At 34.8% G+C, this 23,763-nt stretch overlaps 1 protein-coding gene and 1 non-coding gene across 2 annotated transcripts; both read left to right on the top strand.

Moving 5' to 3' along the window:
• Window positions 1-12: 12 nt before the first annotated feature.
• Window positions 13-17,246, top strand: LOC134853376 (coiled-coil domain-containing protein 178-like). The gene is made up of 7 exons (XM_063869360.1): window positions 13-491; window positions 1,561-1,659; window positions 4,178-4,316; window positions 4,820-4,952; window positions 5,124-5,487; window positions 7,155-7,301; window positions 15,587-17,246. Exons 1-7 carry the CDS (start codon window positions 287-289, stop codon window positions 17,167-17,169), a joined length of 2,670 nt encoding a protein of 889 aa, XP_063725430.1. The 5' UTR covers window positions 13-286; the 3' UTR covers window positions 17,170-17,246.
• A 1,378-nt stretch (window positions 17,247-18,624) lies between these two features.
• Window positions 18,625-18,816, top strand: LOC134853732 (U2 spliceosomal RNA). The gene has a single exon (XR_010164367.1). It is a non-coding gene; the product is annotated as a U2 spliceosomal RNA (small nuclear RNA).
• The last annotated feature ends 4,947 nt before the right edge of the window (window positions 18,817-23,763 follow it).

The following is a 23,763-nucleotide window of genomic DNA, read 5'->3' as shown; positions in this document are numbered from 1 at the left end:
ATCAAAATAGAAAGCTGTAATACAAACCGGCACGTGCGTTTCGCACAAATCCAGTTATTAAAATAAACGCAAGCTACAGATTTTTACATATCAAATGCACCTGAACCTCAAATTTATCAGCTTAATTTTTAAAACTGAAGAAAAAATAGCTGTTTCATTAATTGTTTGAGCCTAAACTGACCGACTAAAATTTCGTTAAGCCAGTTTTTCTATTTCAGAAAAAAACTTACATATTGTAAAATTTTGATTTTTTAAAAATCAATCTGGTTATAACTAACATTAAACCATGGAAGTAGATGTTAAGTTCAGCCATCAATCGGATTACAGCCAGCCTTCATTATCGACTCAAATTGCAACCCAAAAGCTGCCACAAGTCCTGTTTTCTGGCAATGATGGAGACGACGACTATAATGGTATGAATGTGTACTACGGCGCCAGACATACTTTGAATGATGATGATGACGCGTCATCTGATGTCAGCAGCATTCCAGGTATTAATTTTTTTAATTGCTCGTCATTTTAAAATCAATTAATAATTTGAAAAGGCAACTCTAGCGCTTCCATAAGAAAACAAGGATAGCCGGTTGCTAAGCTAGCAGCACAAGATGCTACGAACATATTCATTAAAAAAATAGAAAATTTGTGGTAGACTTTTATTTGTGGTAGCTGAGTTTGTGAGGAAAAAAAACAAAAAACTTAAAAACACCTGAGAACACAAAGATGGTTATGTGAAAAAAGCCAGCAACCTCAACCAAGGGTTTGCAAAAACCCCGGGTGTAATCGAATTTCCGGGCTTTGTCGTATCTAGCAATGGTCTTACATCTGCACTAGATACACAGAACACACCTTGAATTTATGAAGAAAACAAATTCTAAACTTTTTAAATAGAAGCAAAAAACTTCAAAAAATGGAAACTTCTTGGAACTTAATTTCATGCCTACCAAAAAAGCCCAATACAAGTAAGAAATGTCTAAACTTCAGGCAAATTTGCTCTGTCAACTCAGCCGAAAAAAAAACAAGCAGACAAACAGAAGTCCGACTAAGATTTTTCAACTCGCGAACTACTTTCCATTTGCAAAAAAAAATGATCCTGGCCGGATTCGAACCATTCACTTTTGTCTTTATAGGCAGTTGAGTTACATTTACGCCATATGCTCAAATTAAGCTTTGATTTCAATTGAATCAAAGGTGAATTGATTCAAGTGATTCTGTTGAACTAGTTGATAACACGAAAAAAGTCTAAAATCTGATTACACAACGCTTGCTAATCGCAAGCGAAATTATCTTTACAGAAAATAATTTGATAAACACAACACGCCACTCAAACAATAGCGAAACAATAGCAAACAATAGCGCAAGAGTCTAAATCGAGAGATGCCTCTGAGCAGCTTACGATGAGCACTGCAAATCTGTTTGGGCCAGGAACCGTTTTTCAGCTCAAAAAACGTTGTCATGTTTTTGAGCAAATATGTCGTTTTTGGATTTCGCCTTGCATTGAAACAGACAAATCCTACGTCATTACAAAGCATTTTCAAAAAACCAGCTTTAATTTGATTTCAGGAGCCTCCCATCCGGTTCTGAAGAGTACAGCGACTGGAGTGTTGCGGTCGAAAGACTATGCTGACCAGCTGCAGCTGATTCTCGAGCATCATCAACATGGTAAAATTACCATTTATTAAGATAATTAATTTTATAAATCCAGACTTTTAACTTTGAATTATTCAATTATTCACAAGGGCAAAAACTTGCGACACACTTTTCAAGTTAGTAACATTTTGCCAAAAATAGGAATTTAGTTAAAAAAAACATATTAGAATACCTAATTTGACTTAATTTTAAATTGTAGAATTTTTTATCAAAAGCGAAAAGCATACGCTTACGGTTATTGATAAGCTTCTTGTAGTCAATTTTTCCGACAACTTTGTTGCTTAACATTTGTTTGGAAGCAATTAACTCCAAATCTTGTTCAGACAAAAGTTTTCGTTCCTGCCAAAAAGTTAGAATTAGAAATTGATAGAAAACGTTTGAATTACAATGAAAACTTGAAATGTATGCCATTTGGGAAAAATTTCATTTTTATTTCATTTGGGAACTCTGCCATTTGGGATGTTACCGTTAATACATTATCACTCCTATTTGTTCTGAATTTCGAAGATAACGGAATACTTAAGCTCGGTGTGGTTTATTTTTTTAAGTCAATTTTTGCCGATCAAAATAAAAGTTTTCATAGTAAGTTTTTGATACCCCACAGAAGATATCGACTTCCTGAGTTCAAACTTAAAAAGATATTTTACCTCCGATTATTTTTTGTAAAGTTCTGGGGGTTTAATAATTGCCAAAATGACCATGTTCTGGAATAAACTATGCGCGCTTGGAAGAATTTGTTCATATTGCTGAGAGCGTAACGCGAATTATTAATGCTTGGCGATTTGGTTTCATGACAATTTATCCCTTACCTTTTTTATCCCAGGCGAAGTTATCCCAGTCAAAAATATCCCAGAAGTAAAAATAGCCCAGGACGATGTAGCCCACGCTAATTAAAATATCCCATCTGAGGAATGGAAACAATTAAAATATCGCAATAGAATAATCAAAGGAATTGAAACCAAGATGCCAAAATTGAACAAACCGATCAAAGCAATGCTAACTTTTGAAAAAACGCGTGAAATCAAACTCAGTTCAAAGCGTGAAAATTTCAATGCACATTTTAATTCTACCAATCTTTTGAACTATCAAAGCATAAAGATATGACTTTCTAAGCTCACTTGGCAATATGGTTAAAGAATATGACTCTTGATCAAATATATTTCTTGATTTGTGAAAAATATGCCGACAATTTGATAAAAAGAAATCTAGATGAGTGTTAAATGAGCCAGAGCTTGAACATAATTTACAATATCTGAGTTTTATAAGAGTTAGTTATGATTCGGACTTTTTCAATGAGTTCTCGGTACTTTTTACGGGTTTGATTGGTGGTACTGCTGGTTGCTTTCAGAATATTGAACTTCTGGTTGTAAGAACCAAGCTGAATTTTTTCTAAAAACGTATGAGTTGAATTTTCAATGTCCCCGAGAACAAGGAATTGCTCACTGTCTTCTTTTCCGCTATCATGTAGACAAAAAGGCAAATATTTATCGGGAATGTCGAAGTGACGGTCGGTCGATGAAATCACTTCGAGTGGTCCTTGCATTTTGTTTCTATTGAGGGTTCTTGTCAGGGCTGTACGTGAAGGAAGTGAGCGCTGAATTGCCGGATTATTGTCCACAGTCTTGAGGCTAGCTGCTATCAACTGGTTGTTTACAGGATTGATTTGCAACTTTGCTGTTTCTTTCAACTGACTAACTAGCTGCCTTGCTTCTACGCGACCGGGGTTAAACTCATGGCTGTGCTCGTGATTGAACGAAATAATGGTTTCATCGCAAGTTATTAGAGACATTGGGCGTTTATGTGAACGTCATTTTGCACAACGCCAGTGATTGGTAGATTTGGTGTCTCGCTTTTCAGCGAACTCGTGTCCGTCCAAGATAAGCAACGCTTTGCCTTGTTGAGTTTTACCGTAGATAAATTCTGTCATATTGTTGTTCATTGTAATGGTGCTATGTGTTTAATGATGTGTCTTTGCGTTGTGTTTCATGATCAAAATTTTCTCAATTATGACTCCATTAACAGGTTGAAAAATAATATTTAATCCGTAGAAAAGAGTCTTTTACCATTAGCACCATCTCTATGTGAGGTCTCAAAATAATTGAGGCAGTTGAATCAAATCTCTTTTTAATTGCGATATAGATATATGCACCAATCTTTGGTAATCTATATCGTAAATTAATTTTTAATCCTCTAGGGGATATTTTAGTTGACGTGGGCTATTTTGGTATGGGCTATTGTGTCCATTGGGATATATTGGTATGGGATATTTTGTAACGGGAGACTTTCGTATGGGATACTTTGTCCTGTCACCGGCGATTTATCCCGCACAACAAAATCGTTCCAAATTGAATTGAGGCTAGCTAATCGGTAGTATTAATTTCGTACAACTCAACATTTCATACTTGGATATTGTCCAAAATTTTTAAGTTTTCAATATTTTCTTTTCCCAAAAACTATTCGATATGAATTGCGGGACAGTCGGAATATTCAGGGCTTTTCCTGATATACGAGCAGTCTTGTTTTCTTTCAGGTGCGTCCAATACTGCGGATGATGCTGAAACGCATGCTCACTCAGTGTTGACTGAGATTGCCTCAATTATGAAGAAACTGGATCAGGACAAACATATGATCAAAGAGGATTTAGAACGGGAAAGATCACAAGTACAAAGGTAACAAAACAAAAAACAATAGAATTATTTAGCTAATGACAAATTGTTTAGTCAACGAATCTCAACGTAGTTAATTATTTCAAAACTGCTCTTTTTGGCATCAAAAATTAATTTCTCACACATTGCAGCAAGCAAAAATTGTGTCAAAAAATAATATTAGAAATTGAGATTTTTTAATGATTGTAGAGTAACATTAAGGATTGTTTTCCAGGAAAAATTCAAATAAGAGAACACCGCTTTTCAAATCAATTGAACAATGGAATACAAAAAAAAATCTGTCGGAACAATCTGTGCTACTTGCACAACCATCAAGTATCTTGTAATCAAGACTTGTACTTTTTCTTGTACACAACATTTTTACAAATCTGGAAACCAAAATATAAACACTCATTCTACTCATTGAAATAATTTATTCCATATGTTATTTTTCTCTGCTTATTCTTATTTTTTCTCTGCTAAATCTTATTTTTTCTCTGCTAAATCTTATTTTTTCTCTGCTTTAGACTTCAAAAACGGCTGGACGACTTTGTTGAGAAGCGACTGAAGGAACTTCCATTTGCAGTGCAACGGGAACACGAGGCATGCTCTGTGGACATCGTCGAACTACAATGGCATGTCGCATTCAAACGCCGACAGGTAAAGAAACAACTCACGAAAATAGAAATTTTTGAGACAGGCTGTTTTTTTAATTATTTATTTTTCTCTCTTTTAATTTCCGAAATCAAAGTAATAATAGACTGCAGAATGCACTCATTCGTGCTTTGTTTGGTTTTTTGTAAATATTTCATTGTTCTTTTGATTCTTTAGGAAACCCGTATAAAAGCGAAACTCCAGCTAGCTCAAACTCTCAATGAAAAACTCAAAACTGAGTTAACTTACGTTCAAGATACAGACCCTAAGTTGAGCCAAAAACTACAATTGGAAAACCAAGTAATAGTGAATTTACTCCAAGCACATAACACAACAGCAACTGAATTAATGAAGACGTTGAAAGATCAAGAAAAGAGCGAGCAAGATTCAGATAAAGCCGAAGCAAAAGCGGACAAAGAGAGAGTTTACTTGAAAAAAGAAATAGACGGGGTGAAAAAGATGTTGCAAAAGGCGCGAGACGACTTAAGCGAAGCGGAGAAACTTCATGCACGCTACATCAAAAATATCGAAGACACAAAAAGTGAGTTTCTTTTTTGCTCAAAAATTACATTGAGAAAGTTATTTATTCAACCCAGCTTTATTGCAAACTCATTCCATGATTTCTAAAACAAGATGCTAGTAATACATTTTCATAAAACAAATTTATGAATAAATGCTAGTCTTACAGTTTCATAGCATGAAAAAATGCTAGTCATCGAAATTTCATTAGATTTTCTTGATGTGTGGCACGCTTATTTCCATCGTATCAAAATGTACGAATGTTTAAAACCCCAGTTTGGTCGCATATTTCAGTAACTTCCATTAAAACACTACCAATTCAAAAATAAGAGCTATGGGGAACTTTTTGTAGAAATCTGACTGAAATGTACCAGCAATCTCGCGTTGTATTGTGGATTGTGTGAGAAAAAGCTAGTGACATAATTTCCAGAATAACCTATTTCAGATATGAAATTTCGTTTTTCATAAAAAAATCATATGTGAAAATAACTATGATTTGACGCAAATTTGTTGTTCCATTACTTTTAGCTTATGCTAGAGAACGCTTGAATAAGATTAAAAGATTAATCAAAAATTTTCAAAACAGGTGGACTAAAATTTTAATTTGAAACTGTATGTGAAACAATTTGTGAAGTTTTTCTACTAAGCATTAACCTAATTCTAACACAGAGGCAAAGCGGAGTTTCGCATCACTAGCAATAAACGCAAGCAAGCTTTGCAAGCCAACGAATAGATATTCAAACAAAAATAACAAATCGAAAAAAAAGTTAAACAGATAAGAAAAGCAAACACCAGTTAAAAAGCTTTGAGTATTCGCCGAGCGGCCACTAATTCGACAACACGTTGATAGACGCATATTGAGCCAAAAAACACAAAATGCTACGAAATGAGTATTCGCCGAGCGGCCACTAATTCGACAACACGTTGATAGACGCATATTGAGCCAAAAAACACAAAATGCTACAAAAAAGAATTTATTATAAAAAATGTTTGAGCGATTAAATTTTGAACTTTTACACCGCTATCGACCTAGATTATTATAAAAACAATTTTTGATCTTCGAACGAAAAAAAAACAAGCAAAATAATTTTAAAAAACATAGGTCGAAACTATTTAGGCCGAAGGAAGTTTAAGCGAGGAAAAAAGAAAAGATAAAATACTATTACTATACCAGGGTTAAAGAACTTTGTTGTGAATCAACAACACTTGCAACTGAAATGAAAAAGAATTACATCACAAAAAAACTCGGCATTGTAACCCGTTGCAACCCTCTTGCTATCAAAGAGGAAGCACAGAAGCGAAGCGGAGCTTCGCACCACTTGCGATACAACATAAAATGGCACGGCAGCTAGCCCAAAAAAGGACGCAAGCTGAAAAGCGCAGAAAAGCTTTAAAAAATCATTTGCAAAATTAAGTTTTTAACATTTTTCACAAACTATTTCAAAACCTCATTTTAGACATGATGAACACTGGATCCAATTACAATTCATACCAATTTTATTTTTTCAAAGGAACAAAAATCAGCGAAAACATGGTTTATGGCCGTAAAAAATTAAACTCAACTACTATACGTCTTCAGAGGAATTAGACATGTTATTTTTCAACATAATTTTCAAGCCAACTCTTAAAATACCCGCACTTAATTTGAAAGATGAAATCAATTACCTGTCATTTTTTGGCGTGTTTCAGGTGCCATTAGCGACACAGTGGAAGCGGTTGATGAGCAGATTGAGAAGTTGGAGAGGATCAAAGAGATCGAGAAGATGCAGGAGGCCAAAGTGAGGGACTTGGAGGAGAAGTTGGAGGAGGCGCAGAAAGACAACAGGCAGTTGACAGGTAATATCAACAAACAGAAACATCGCTCAAATATGACAGTAGATAGGGCTTGCCTTTTTGGTGTTCTTCTAAGATAAAACTTTTTATACAGAGGCAAAGCTTTTTATACAGAGTTTTGAAACACTTGCGATGCAACGAAAGCGTAGCATTGCAAGCTACCACATAGTCTGCGAGTTGGAAATAACTTAATCGATAAAAAAACTGAAAAGATCAACATTTTTTTTGGAAATATGAAATCCTTAATCTCTATGAAAGTTTAATCTCTAATATGAAAGTTTAAAAAAAACAGACGAGATATACAAACACAAGCATTAAGCAATGTTTTAGTAATTTCCAAGCATGCAGTAAGCCAACAACCCGTTGTAAGACGCCAATTGATCCTAAAACAAAAAAGCCAAAGGAAATTGTTGTCATGAAAAAATCAAGCATTTTTTTCGGAAATACGAAAAATTCAAGCTAAGTGTTGTTCGAGCATCCAATAAGCCAACGACGTCTTTAGAAGCCAACTGATCCGAGAACAAAAAAACGGCAACGGATTTTGCGGTCATAACAAGTATCAACATTTTTTTTTGGAAATATACTAAAAACTAATACTCAGAAAATCAGGTGAAAGACATAGCCACTAGCATCAAACAAGCGTTTACGATTTTTCAAGCGTTCACTAACACAAAAATATCAAAAGAAATTGTTGACATCAAAAATATTTTAACTTCTATCTTTTAAACTACCAAACAACCGATTTAATAAAAAAAACAATTTACATCTTTAAATCGATGTAAAATAAGTTCACTAAACCGACAAAACAAAAGCCGGAAACACTTGCGCCGAACAAAATTTCTTTCTAGGCGAAAAAAACGGAAATATACCAGTGAGGTGCTTAACTACAGTGAGGTGCTTAACTACAGTGAGGTGCTTAACTTTGAAAACTACAGGAGTTAATCAACGACAATTGAGACTACAATAGGAATTCGTTAAAAACAAAACAAGCGTAGTGTGGCAAATAGGTCGACAAACAGAAGACGACTAACTATAGTCCCAAAATCAATAATTCCCAGAAAAAAATTTCAATTTCATACTGGAAAAAAAACGAGTCTAACCGGGACTGAAACCCCTGACAATAAGTTGCCAAAGAAACTGCATTACTTCCAGCTCAAAACTATTGGGCCTCAACGTTGCGATGGTTCGATAATAAAGCAACATCAATTTCAATTACAATTGTATAAGAAGAGTTGTTTACGGGATGAAAAATCTAGTTCCCGGTTACAAGACACTTGCTCTCGCAAGTGTAGGGAACTGGTAATTTATTTTGTAGGCAAATTGTTCCGTTCTTAAGACTGACTCCTTTTATTTCTTTGCTGCTTACTATAAGCTCTTTTTGCTTTATTATCGGCTCTTTTGATTTTCGCTGAAACATCCCAATTGCTGTAGGAAATGATTTTTACAGTTATGAATTAAATTAAAACGTTTCAAATAGCAAAATTGATTAAATTTGCCGCACAAAACAATCAAGACAGCTTGTATCAGAGCGAAACCTTCTCATCGTTCTAATTGATTTTTTATTATCGATCAAAAAGATTTCGATTAAAAAACTGACAGAAGTTGAGCTTCACCTTACTTACAATAATTAAAAGTATACCATTAGAAGCTAGCTGATAAAAAATAAGACTGATAAAAATAAGTCAAAAAGCTGCTCAAAAATTTGCATCGGCAGAAGTTTCAACATTTGTTTCAAATTATGTCCAACAAGAGGACAACCTACCGAGACATACAATACCTGCATTGAAAAAGCACTCAGGCAAATTTATCGAGCTGCAATTAAGCCAACAACACTTAACGCCAAAAACTATCCCAAAATCTCATCGATCCCAAAAAAATTCTTGTAACAGAACAGAGAATTAGAGACATTTATGCTCGAACCGAACCGTCTTGCTCCTGAAATACAAAAGCATAAGAACATAGTTTTCCCCTTCAGACAACCGTTTAAGCCGACCAAACCAATATAAAATAAGCCAAATTATTTGATAAACAGGAAATTTTACAAAATCAGAAATACAAAACAAATTTCATTTTTAGGAAAAATTGCCTAATACAGAAGAAAAATCCATGTTCTGGAAAAGAAACCGAAAAAAATAAGCAGACAAAAAGAAATTAATCAGGTTTCCCCCTAAAGCTTAGTCAATTTAATTTCTATACATACATGATCCCAAACAGGCAATTTTTAACCTACATAATTTTGCAAAAAAACCAGTACCATAGGAAATATCTTAAGTAGGAAATAAGCCTAGGAAATAAAGTTCCGACAGACAGTTAAATTGATGAAAAAAAATTGATTGACAAGAATCACAGGTGCAAGCTAGTGAATAAAAAATGAGAAGGAAGTCAATTAATTGGATCATTGTTAAAAATGATAACAAAAAAATTACACCTAAGAAAATAATACACTTTTTTCAAATAAAAAAAAAACATAGCCGACACAAAATTGAAAAAAAATCGAGAAACTTGAAGAAACTGAAAAAAAATGAACAAATTTGATGGAAAAAGTTAAACTCAACCTTCAAATTTCGATGAAAAAAGCATCAGGTAAACGTTCTTGAAACATAAAGAACCTTTTGAAGGATTAACACAAACTCAATATTTTACGCTATTAATGTCCCATTTTCAAGAACCAATTTTTTTACGTCGACAGAGCAAATGATTGCAGTTATCTACTATCAATTTATCAAATTGCGATTTAAAGTAGTTTTGCGTGTATGAAAAAGCCAGGTTTTACTGCATGCATTCAATTTTTCTAGCGATCAGAGAAACCATTTTCTTTTTGCGCCATTTTAACTTTGTGATTGGAGAGCGTTGTTTCTTTTCAATTGAACTTAAGAAATCAAAAAAAGATTCATTCCTAAAAATGAGCGAGAAAAAATGAACCACTTTTCACGCAAAAATCCTCACGACCAAATATATGTATGCATTTCGTTCAATATGGCACTTAGAAATATGATCTTAAAAGGTTCGCAATTTACCAAGTTTGCTTGATAAACCCAATGCACCAAGTTTACTCAAAAACGAAATAATTGCCTAGCAGTTACCTTATTATCAAATAAAAAAGCTGTTATTCAACTTGTTTGAGTAAACCAAGAAGCTAATTTGACAATTGTTTTTTTCTGCGAATTACAGACGAGTTATCAACAGGCCTTAACAGGTCTGTTCAATGATATAATCCGGGTTTCTATTAAACTCAAAAGCCATTTTTCTCAAAAGATATGAAAGCCAAAAAAATTATTGTGGAATGTTCGTAGACATCGTATGTGACAAAAAAAACGATTTCAAAAAAGGACGCTCTGAAATTTTCGATTTTTTTTGTTCAAATTTGCTTTAAAACTTTTTCAAGCCTGAAAAAAATCAATTCGTATGGCAAAACTTGCCTCTGAACATCACAATAACTTCTAATGAAAACCAATTTTGGAATTTTTAATGACACGCTTTTTGCAATTCCCATTAAAAACAGCAGATAAAAAACACTTACTGCGAATACAAACCACAACTGTTTGACTAAAAGCCTTCATCTCCGAACTTATCTTATCATTTATCTTTGTTCCGGCTTTCGTTTGACGGAACTTTTTTTCATCATTCGAAAAGCATTATTTTCCTGAGCTTAAACTTGAAAAAAAAGATTTCACCTGTGATCATTTTTTGTAAAGTTATGAGGGTTTAAAAATTGCCATTTCGGGACAATTAACGCGCGATATTTTTCGCGCTATTAACGCGTAAGCGAGATTTAAACCGTCTTTAAAATCGTTCTAAATTGGTTCAAGGAAGATTATATGCCATAATTGATTTGTTAATAGGAGCAAAATCTATCCCTTTGTACTTAATATGGCGTGTGGGGGGATGTTTTCACGAAAAATCTCAAATTTAAATGAAAAAAAAAATTCTTTTTTATTTTTTACATTTAATTTTTCCAAGTTATTACTGCTCCATAGACCTTAAGAGGCAGTCGGAACTTTCAGGGCTTCGCCCTGATACGAGCAGTCTTGTTTATCTTCGAACTTACGTGCAACCAAGCCTTTCAATTTGAAACGGCAGAAAAGATTTTAATCTTCAAATATTTGCACTTGTCAATTATTTGAAAGTCGAGAAGACAAATTGAGGCGCCTGAAAACGGGCTGCAAAATTCCACGGCGTTCTCGCAATGAGATTTCATTTGGTTGTAAATGTAGTAAAATTTACAGTGAGTGGAATCTATATTGCAAACAATTTATTAGTCTGATTATTTTAAGTTATAACGAGCTATCTCTCCTTCATCGAAGATATTCATCATGAACTATCACTAGGACTTCTAATGAACTCTGCGCTTGAATGAGAATTGAAAACAATTTATGGAATCATTCTATTCATAATTTAATTGTTCGATCATCATTTTCTGATCATTCTCTTCAAAATATTCATATCAATTCATTTAGTCAAATCATTCATTAGTTCAAATTATTCAAATCATTCATTTTTTCAAGTCATTCAATTTATTCAAATCATTCATTATCTTACATAGGCTTTAAAAACAATTACAGAAAAACAAACAATCGAAATCAATCATTTTGAAAATAAAAGTAAATAAAAACAAAACATAGACTCAAATTCAAAATTTAAAACAATTAGGTGACTGGAACTTGGTAGATTATCAAGTTAATAGATTAATGTATTTCACATTTTTTCCAAATATTTTCTATAGATTAACAAACTTCACATTTTTTCAAATTATTTTTATATTTTTTCAAATAATTTTTATAGATTGAATTAACAGACTTCGCATTTGTTCAAATAAATTTTATAAATTAATAGACATATTATTTTTCTGAAGTTCTCACAATCGGCTAATGAATTAAACGAGCGTTTAAAACAAATTCAAATTAAGGTTGAGTTTCTCAGCAGCAAAGGTCGCTGCTGCTTCTAATTAGCCTCCAACGCTTTCTTCGTTTTCCCAGCATCAGAAAGGCTCAATTTGGCGAATTTCGTAACGATACTAGGAGTAAATTCGTCGTCTTTGATAAAACTAATCCGACTTTCCATGTGCCAAGAATCAGTTTCCATCTTTTCCCATTCCTTCGCTAATCCAACAGTTCTGAACCCCAACGAATCTTTCATGTAAATATTTTTTTTTCCCACTTTGATTAATTCAATTTCACTCGATTCGAATAGCGGCTCAATTTCATCAAGCCACGAAATCAAACGGTCTCTACGACCTGGAGCTGCTATGGCCCCGTCTAATGTAGAAAATAACATCAAAATCTTCAATTTCGGCTGACATTCCAGAACATTTTTTATCAGATCAAGCATTTGATTTAATCGTAGACTTCCGGAAAACATATAAAAACGAGATAACTCCACGACTTCTAAATTTGCGAATGTATTTTGTTCAAGATATGTAAACTCGAAGTTGCTATGTGGGCGAAACCGGAGCGAAAGTTGAGAAACGCTGTCTAGCTTTGAATTCGCTGTTAGCATATCATTGTTAATCGCTAATTTTGAACAGGAAATTGGCAATTTATCCAGGCCGATATCCACAGGCTCACGAAGCAACTCAGCGAAAACAGAGAGAAATTTCAAATTTGGGAACACTTGAGAAATAAAATCTCCGAAATTTTCGCATAATTTCTCTTGGTTCGAAATCTTCAAACTTTGAAGACTTGGAAGGCTACAAGTCGTTTTTGTACCCAGAATAACCAAACTCTGAACCCTTAATTCGCGTAAATTACTCAAGTGGTTTGCGAACGAAACGTTAAAAAAAGAGCTAAAATTGATGAGTTGGTTTAATCTACCTGCTTTCGTAAAATATTCGGGCCAACTACGCGGCATATCAACAAATTTATTATGGAAAAATTGGAAACTTGTAACATTCAGCAATGACAGTTGGTCGTAATAATCTTCTGGGTATTCAAAATCAATATCTTGGTGAACAATATAAAATTTCACATCACTATTTAGCAATGATAAAATCTGAATCAGTTCGATAAAATACTGATACACATCGTCCATAGATTCATCATGCATTTCAACTCTCAGAACAACTGATTTCAAATGGCCCCATAAATTAGCGTCCAATTCTTCCAGTTTTTCAAAAATAAAACTAAAAACATCGGTCCAATAATACATCTCAAGTCTGATTATTTTCCACTGAGGTTTGTTTGCAAAGAGTGCTATTTTTTCCCATGACAAGGACTCAAAATCTTTCATAGCAAACTTCAATGTTAGTCGTTTCATGATCGCATATAATTTCTTACACGTCAGCATCAATGAAACAATATCGCGATTTTGAAATCTATCATACTCATCATCAAAGAAGTCCTTCGCCAGGTATTGGCCGATAATTTCAAGAACATTATCTGGCAACTTCAAACTCATCACAGCCCTAAAATTGCACAATTAGAAAATCTCTAAACTACATTCCATAGCTATTGAGTCAAAATCAATATCTCTGCTTAATACTGTAATACTTAATAACGAACTTCTTAACCAAGTACAACAAGACTGCTCGTATCAGGGCGAAGCCCTGAATGTTCCGACTGCCTTTTAAGGTTTATGGAGCAGCAGTAATAACATTTAAAAAATTAAATGAAATAAAAAAAAATGAACATTTTTTTTCTCTAAAATTTGAACTTTTTATGAAAACCATCCCCCCACACGCCATATAAAGTACAAAAAGATAGATTTCGTTCCTTGTAACAAATCAATTATGACAAATAAGCTTCGTTCAACCAATTTGGAACGATTTATAAGACGGATTAAACCTCCGCTTACGCGTTAATAGCGCGAATTATATCGCGCGTTAATTGACACAAATTGTTCAAAATGGCCAAAATGGCAATCTTTAAACCCTCATAACTTTACGAAAAATGATCACAGGTGAAATATCTTTTCAAATTTAAGCTCAGGACAACAATACCTTTTGAATGATATTAAAAAATTCCGTCAAAAATGGCTAGTTAAAAAGTCGAAATTTGTCTGAAGAAAAAAAAAACCCACCCCGAGCACAAATATTCCGTTACTTTCGTATCGAAAGTCGGAACAAAAACTTAACTAAATTAAAATTTTAGGTTAATTAAAAATAACTTTTGTCTTGCGAAGAAAGCAGTATAAAAAACAGCCACAAATCCTCAAAAATTGAAATGGACCTTCAAAAAGTTTTTTGAGTATTCTGTAACATTTAAGATACAAATTAGAGCTTCTATTATAGGTACTAAAATATGTACTAACGTTGAAAGTATGAAGAAAACGAAGACTTACTAAGCCAGAGTTACAAGTAATGACACCTAGTAGGAAAAGTTTGAAATTGCAGATATCTAGCATGCCAGCACAATTTTTTCAGTGGTTCTGTCGTCAAACAAGTTGTTAAAAAATTCTAGAAAAAAAAGAATAGATCTCTGTGAATACCCCCTCCCAATTATTGGAAAAACATCGACTGGTTATTAGTTTTTCAAAACAAGAGAACCACTAAGTCCAAAATAAAACTCAAACATGTCAAGAAAACTAGCTCTATCAAAATGAACACAACTAGATTTGGAACAACCAAACCAGGACATTAGAATGCATTTGATGCTATTAAATTTTGCACAGGAAGAAAAATTACCCAGCTCTGTAACAAAGCTAAAAAAAACACCTTAGCAAAAACCCTTTAAGACGAAAAAAATCAAAGATTTAAGAATAATTAAAAAGTTCTCAAGTCTTCCTCACCCGCAGCATACACACACACGCGGGCGCAAAAATATTGCTCATCGACCGATGCAAAATGACGCCACTAAGCCGATAAAAAATAAGCTGAAATAAACTCAGCCAAAAAAGAAAAAAAAAACAGACAAAAAAAAGAAAAAAAACAGACAAAAAGACAAAAGTTCTAAGTCTTAAACTTTAAGAGTTCTTAAGTTCCTCTCAACCTCAAAACACACCCATACACAAAAAAAAATTTCCGCTCGTCTAACGCTGCAATACGATGCCAGTAATAAGCCGATATCAAATAGCCCAAAACATATAAAACTCCAAAAAAAAGACAAGAAAAAAACAAAGGAAATTTCAACGAGTTAATAAACTTACAACCAACATAAAAGCATACTTCGAATAGCACAGATACTTAAATTTCTAATGTTTACAAAATAAGTCGGTTGCGGTAAAGTTGCTGCCAAAATAGGCTTTGAGAAAATGAGTCCTGCGAACAAAGATATTTATGGGGGAATAGCCTAGTACCTGTTTGCAACACAAATTCTTGCTTTTTAAAAAAAGTATCAAAAAACTGTTTTTTTTAGCCGAAAGAGATTCGACACTGAAAGAATCCGAAGACGCGCAGAACAAACGAGAACAAGAAAAAGCGACTCTCGAAGCATACATCGTCAACAATGAACGACGCCAACGCCAACTCAAAACGGAAAGCAGAGACATCAGATTCGAAAACCAAGACTTAGAAAACCAAATACAGGAGAACAAAATTGCACGTGACGCTGATAGTAAAAATATGGAGCGACTTTACAAGGAAATCGAGAAAACTGAAGCCGAACGAGATAAAATTCGAGACTTATTTTTCGAATTGGATCTAAATAACAAAACTTTGACTCAAAAACACGCTGAAATTGAAGAAAAGTCGAAAGAGCGTGAACAAATTTTAGACGAGCAAGTTGAAAGTTTAAACGCGCAAGTTCGAGACGAGGTTTCAAAACGCGGACAAATTCAAACAAATATCAACGCTGAGAAAAACAATTTGGTAAATTTGGAACTAGATTTGAAAAAACAGGAGGAAAGAATGGAAAAGAAAGCGGAAGAGGTCGAGGCTGCAGTTAACAAGGTCACGGGTCAAGTGGAAAAAATGCGTGAAAAAAATGAAGTTCGACAAAAACAACTTCAGACTCTAAAAGACGCTTTGGAAGAATTGCAGAAAAAACACCACGAGATGGAAACAAAACTAACCGATAAAAAATCAAAACTGAAACCAAAACTGGAAAAACTGAAAGCCGAGGATTTAGAGGTCAGTAAACAACTTGATCAAATGGAATACGCGACTGAAAAATTGACCGGAGAACTCCGAGAAATGAAATTAGGTTCAATTCATTTGAACAAAGTTATGAGAAATACTAAAAATAGTATCGAAGACTTGACTGTTGAACTTGCAGAAACGAGTATCAAAATCACCGAAAAAAAGAGAATCATCAAAGGTTTAGAACAATCACTTGCCGATATGTCGGATCGACTTAAAGAAAGCAAAGATGATTTCAAATCATTGCACAAAGATCGCAAAAACTTCCACATAAGAATGCAAATTGAGCTAGAAAACCGTGTTACGGAAAACGAAAATTTAGCCGACGAATATTATGCTCTGAAGCAACAACTCTTCGCGATGAAAACGGATTATAACTCTGTTTATCAACAACAAGTTGAATTTGAACAAGTTCTAAGATGTCTCCGTCAAGTTGAGTTCTTGCAAGAGAGGTTCATAAGAAACCTGAAAGAATTCTTCAAGTATCGAAATTTGTTCTACTGCGCTGAAATTGAAGACATAAAACGTGAACAAAACATCGCCGAAGATAAACTTCAAGAAGTCAGGGTAGAAATGGAGCTGGCACTGGGCAAAATGTCCAAATTCTTAGCTGGAATGATGCAAGGATCTATAATTGACGAGTTAAAGCATGAAGAATTGGAGAAAATCGAGTCTAAGGAAAATTCTGATTTGGCTACCATTGATGAAGGGAACGAAGACGAAAGCATCAAAGACGGCGGAACTATTTTCATCACTCAAGCAGATGCATTCAGTACGCCTCAAACTCTGAGTCACTTCAAAATCTTACCGCCAATTAACAATGGACTGAAGAATGACGAACAAGCTATGCCAGTTTGCTAAATTTATAAGTTTTCTTTAAAAAAAAACAGATCAATCAAATTATTCTATAATTTCCGAAATATAATCTTAACTCACAATCAGACAATTTTAACTGAAACTTACAGAACGATTGATCGTAGAGCAATAACAGCTCATTTTTGTCATTTTCGGTCACCGCCAAATGAAAATATTCCATCTAATCCACGAAAAAAAAACAATTACAGTATCAACAGAAATTATCCCAGATAATTGAGCTCCTCAGAAAAGGTGGTTTGTATATTCTAAAATTGCAGTTTTTTAGAAAATGTCAGCTACGACTAATTTTTGTATCAGCCAGTGGCTATAAGAAGCCGCAAATTGGATCAAGTTAACGTCTTCATGCCCTCTGTGGTACTTGCATATAAAGAAAAACTTGTTATTTAGGCCATAATATTTCAAAAAAAAACAAACCTTAAGCTTAAAACTATGATTAGTTTCTTTTAAAGGCGACTACATGACGTTATCGAAAAAACACCATAAGGTGTGGATGGAATAAAACAAAAATCAACAGAAATCCAAACAAATTTCTTGTAAACATCTCCAATTAATAATTTGATCACAACCGAAAAAATCACTCCCCCACGTTGAAAAAACGGATCATGGCTCTTGAACTATGGCTCTTGCTTAAAATGATGGAAAAATTATTTGAAAACTTCAATATATGTCTAACAATTCTTTGATTACTTTTCTGCTAGAACGAATAGTTTTGTCGAATGGAATTCCATAGCCGATATTTTCCCAATATACGGACCGCCGCCGACTAACTCTGCGTAGTCTCAAAATTGCAATACGAACCTATTACACTTTGGGAAAAGGCTTATACAATTCAAGGGAGCAACATTGGAATATATTTTCAAGCTGTATATTTCAAAACTATTATATAGCTCTATCTATTCTATTTTAGTATTTCTTTCTCTGTGTCTTTTTATCCGTCAATTTAATCCGACCAACCATTCGCTGTGACTGTCTTTTGTAAATATCTCCGAAGTAATATGTATATATCAGTTGGTGGTACTCGCTATGTGTTTTATCAATTCGTAAATTTGACTCGACCATACAACTCGAATACCATTGCATTTATTAGTCTACCTTTTATCGTCAAATCTCGCAGTCTTAGTAATTCTCAGTCGAGTTGTATTTTATAAAATGCATTTAACAAGTTTTAAATCTTTGCTTATAGCATACAGAACTGAGCATAAGCTGTGTATAAATTATTCTCAAATTGAGAAAAAAACTGGATTTCTGAAACGACTTCCAGTGTAAGAAAACGATTAATGCAACAAAAAATAATTGTATCCCTTCAATGTTTTGACCTCGAAAATCTCAAAAAATGCAATTTTTAGACTTCGTGATAACTGAGATCGCCACCTTTAAGATCTCTTTTCATGATTTAAGTCCGGTACTGTGAATAGAGCAGTCGATGGTTTGGTAGATAGTATCGCTTCTCGGCCTTTTGGCTAAGATCATGTGTAGTATCTGTTCTTGTCAGCTTAATATCTGGCATGCTGGGCATTGCCTGGCACCAATATTAAACTGATTTTTGATCTTCGGACTCGGCAAGGAAGCTTGCTTCAGCCGGTCCACGGATTGTCCCGGTCTTACACTACCGCCGGGTACGGTCCATCCCCAATGAACTGAACACTAATGTATATCACAAAGACCCTTCCTCTTACCTCTGGAATCTTGAACATCCAGAGTGTTGGAACGGTAGTACCTAAGGGAACTTCTGATTCGAGGTCTGAATCAAACGTTCTGAAAACGGGTTGCTTTTCGTTCAAAATGAGATGTCAATGATCTAGCTTGCCAGATACAGATTGAACTTCAATTTTATTGCTGCTATCACATAGAGGCGAAGCGAAGCTTAGTAACACTTATGATGACAAACTAGCGGATAAAAAACGAGAAGAATGCCACTTGATTGAAAAAACGGTCTCTAATTATGCTCAATGCTAAGGTAGCAAAGGTTTGAGTAGATTTCTTAAGCCAAAAAATTTGGCACAAAGCTTTGAGCAAAAAAAACGACGTTCCTGAAGACTGCGCTAAACTAAACCATTAAATTCAAGTTGTATATTTTTAAATGCTTATGTTAACGGAAGTTATTTCCGTCTATTGCTTTAGTGCACAATACTCTCATCTGACTATTCTGTAATCCCGGGTTGACCAAAAATGCTTATCATACAATTTTCATATCTGAAAAAATGCTTATCATACAATTTTGTAAAATTCCATAGATACAGAAATGTAAGAAAACTCTAATATAAGCATTTTTTCATTTATGGAAATTTTAGGACAAGCATTTTTTCATATACCAAAAAATTTTTGAATTTTTTGTTTTATTTCTCAAAACTTTTGGGATGTGTTTGTGACCGAACACAAGAGACTAAAACCATGGTTTACTCAAAACTAGAGTCACCAAAGGGTTGATCGTCTGGCATTTACTATGCATTGGAAACGACCTGAATTGTCAAAGAGTTCTCTTCGCAAATCATACACTGAAAGCATCAATTAAACTTTTAAATTTTGGCCGAATTGTGATTGGCTAATTTAGTATTTGTCTGCTTACTGACGAGTATGAATACGCGGTTGTCTAAATACAGACCGCACTCCGATAGAGTGGTCCCACGAAAAAGTAACTATGATCGACAGGTCCCGCATGCATTTCGCATGTTATAATTTTGAAAACTGATTTGTGCATAGATTATTCATTTCAAAAACCTCCGAAATATGCTGTCAGAAAATGTTCAGATTAATCATACTATCTAGTTAATATCAAGAAATATGCTCGCTTCAATTTATTTAACGGTTAAGCAACCACAATGGGGTTGACTTATTTGTCATCAAAACTCAAGGAAAGCGGTTTTTTGAATTTTCCAACTTTAAATGGTCAAGAGGGAGGGTTCTACGAAGTAACGAAACAGAAAATTGGTTTGAAAATATACTGCGCCACCTTTTTGAATTGCAAAATCACAAGTATTAAATGATTTCAGAGCCCTAGGTGTCTTACTCGCAAGGGACCAGGTTTTTTTCAAGGAACCACCCTACCATAGTAACACCCATCTCTCCACTACTTCGGTTGCTGACTGAAATAGTTTTCCTTACAAAATTCCGGACGTCAACTCTATTATCGCATCAAAATAGTTTTTATCATTCTGTGCCGAGTATGCATGAGAATACTGCATTTTATACGGCCAGGTAGATTCTCTATAATTCTAAAGTAATTTAGAAGAAGATCAAATGAAAAAGGGTCGAATAGAACTCGGATAGCCGGTTACCTCTAAAAGTTGCACAGAATGTTCCGACCATGGTCTTTAGAAAACTACGGTTTAGGAAGTTTTCTTTTCCAAATTAGTGTAGTTTTTTGTGCTTGGTGTGATCAAAGGATCTGACGCAAAATACAATTTAGGCATATTGGATAGTCATAGTAGTATAGGCAAATTGGACAAAAATTTTGAAAAATTACTAGAAAAACTAAAAAATACTTTAAATTCAAAAAATAGTTTTACTAGCTTAAACTTAAAATTGAAGGTCTTAAATGAGGCATAAATCAGCTATTGTAGGCCTGCTAGCTTGCTTTATTCGCTCAAATTAAGACAAAAAATAAAAATTTCAAACCGGTTCAATAAAAAATATAAAACACACCCCAATACAAAATTCCTCCACATTTTTCATATGGTTGGAACAAAGCAAGAATTGATAACAATTATTAATCTATATCAATGAGATCTGCACAAAAAACGAGTAGGATTTTTTCTACAGATTACTCTTGTCGCGGCAACTGCTGATCATAAATATGGAATAGATGGCGCTACAAATAAAACCTGTCAAACTCGTAAATTCTTATACCTAATTGTTGTGATAAACTTATTAAATAGTTTGAGATTAGTTGTTGTTGTTCTGAAATTTGAGTAGGATACTGATGGGATGATATCCCCAAAGTTCTCAAAATTTCGTCGTTATTTCGGCACATGTTGCAGTCACAAAGAGGACCCATGTGCACTTGTTATGTTCTGAGAATTGATCGTCGAAAAACTTCCACATCATCTGTATCAATCTTCGCTTTAAGCCTCGCATTTCTCGAAATTCAATTTTCTGATTTAGTCGGTTTGAGATGAGTATCTAACAATGACAAATCAACACGGAAACAATGTAACATTCGCCCGGAAGATACATATCGACGGAAAACAAAATTAAGTCTTAAGACGACTGGCTAACGTCTAAACAGAGCTTTGCATGCTTTTCACCGTCTCTACCAAGCCAGTACTTTTCGGTGGTCTTTTCTAACATCGGGTCGACAAAATGTTACTGCTTTCGGCTTCGGTCAAAACACTCAGATTAACTAAATTACATGCAGAAATAGTGAGCTCATGGCTGGGTCTCAGTATCCCCAGACCACGAGGTCACTCCTGAAAACGGGGCTACTACTACTTATTATATTATTATTGTTTTTGTTCAGTAGATGAATATCATCATCTCCTTCGAAGATGGATCAACCCTTTCCCCCAACTCCTAGCTTCTCATCCTTATCAAAATGAATCTAGATGTTAATTAAATTCAAGTCAGGACATGACAGGAAGCTAAAAGTTTATGTAACAGGATAAAAGTTTCAGTTCTTTACCCTTCCGGATTGATGAATCCACTGGATCAAGCTCGTTAATCCTGATTTCCTCTTAATCCGGAAGGCCGTCTCTCACCCTTCACCGTTGTTCGCAACGGCCTTGCAACTATTGTAGCGGCACAATAGTTGCAACTCGGAGTGTTCTCTGTTACTCTGTAACTCGTTGTCGTTTTCCGATCTCGATTTCGTAGTTGTTGTTAGCGCAGCTAATGTTGTTCTGTTCCTCTTTCTTGTTTTAGCCAAAATGGCCGTTTCTGACGTTTCTCAGATTGCATTTTTCACATTCTGGTCGAATGTCACATACTCCCCGGACAGTCCGGTCAATGTCCTCATTGAATCGCGCAATGTTCGTAAAATGGTTACAGTGTCATCGAACAGAATTTACAAAATGCCCAAAATTACTTTTACCCACGTCACATCGACTCACTGCAGAATATAAATGGCATCATACTACATCACTACATCACTATAGCCTTCAAATTCTTTCACCAATCTGCACATTGAGGATATGACCTAAGATAAAACATATTTTCTGACATCCAGTGTCAATGTCCCGATTAAAACTTTTTCTCTTAGATTTAAAAGGTGTTGGCTTGCAGGACAGTCCTGCCAACCAACAAGCTAAAATTATCCATCTACGCTTGTCCCTTCGGAAATCTTGCTTGTTATTGTCCTGAATACTAAAACTAAGAAACTCTGTGGTTAGAAAGAATAATGAAACAATCTCCCTCTTCGAGAGATTACTCAAGCCCTCCATTTCACCACAAAGTGATCAGTTCTCCTAGCTGATTAAAAACAGTCATGCAGGCTGGAATATTTAAATATACTCCTTCACTTAAGCCTTTCTAAATAAATAGTAAGTGAGTGTCTCTAAAGCCACCTCAACTAAAATCATAATGCAAATTTATAAATGCAACAGTTTCAAAACTCAACTAAATTTTTCAGTTTTCAATTACAACTTGGTTGCTTGGTTTCTCACTTGAGTTTTTCACACACATAAAACAATTCTGAGTTTTAACTTTTCTTCATCACTCCTTTGTTTTCTTCTTTTTTCGTCGTTTAGAAGTTCTAAAACTTCTAAATTCTTCTAATTTCGTTTCTTTTCTCATCTTGTCTTTCGGTCATTCGTCAATGCTCCATTTCTTCCTCCTGTGATACTGACTCTGCACTCTCAGTCTCCGTATCCTGTAACACGTCCTTAGCTATCCTGACGCTGCTGGAAGCCGTCCTCTAACACTTCTGCTCTTCTACCCTCTGTTTGCAGCAAGGTAGGGGATCCACGTTGGATTCTCTGTTCCTGCAGAAGCTGTTGTGGAGACACAACGTCAAGTTTCTCTCCAAATCTTCTTTCAGCATCTCTGCCTTCTCATTTCCATTACGCTCATTCGTCCTGGAAATTCTTTTCACAGCGGTGGTCATTGCATTCCGATGAGTCACGAGAGCTCGCTTGAAAGCTCCTGCCCCAATGGCCAGCTGATATTCACTGTACACTCTGCCATGCTTCGACATATGCTTTTTCGCATACTCGTACAACCATGCAGTCATGTTAGCTCTGAACCATGGCATCAATCGTTTTCTTGCCCATATCTTCTTCACTTCCATCGGAATGTTTAGAACTTTGCACATTGTCTCAAAAAGATCTAAATCTTTTAGACAATCTAATTTCCGCAACTGTTCTCTCGTCGGTGCCTCCTGTCTATTATTCTCTCTCACATGAGCTTCCAGCCATCGTATCGCCATCATAACTCCCACTATCACTATTGTTACGGGCTGTGATGAATCTGGTAAACCCATGGAGAGCAGCTCTCCAGAGTCCCAGATCAACATCAGATTACTACGCTTGGGATACCACCAGGTCTGCAGCAAGCAATGGCAAGGAAACTCGTCATGTGTCAACATGATGCTCCTCCAATTACGTTTTCCCGAAGCTTCCAGCAATGGTTCCACTTCCATCATCACTC

Source organism: Symsagittifera roscoffensis, chromosome 8 (assembly GCF_963678635.1).
Source record: "Symsagittifera roscoffensis chromosome 8, txSymRosc1.1, whole genome shotgun sequence".
Taxonomy (NCBI): Eukaryota; Metazoa; Xenacoelomorpha; order Acoela; family Convolutidae; genus Symsagittifera; species Symsagittifera roscoffensis.
The sequence above is the reverse complement of the archived record's forward strand: the minus strand, read 5'-3'. Positions and strand labels throughout refer to the sequence as shown.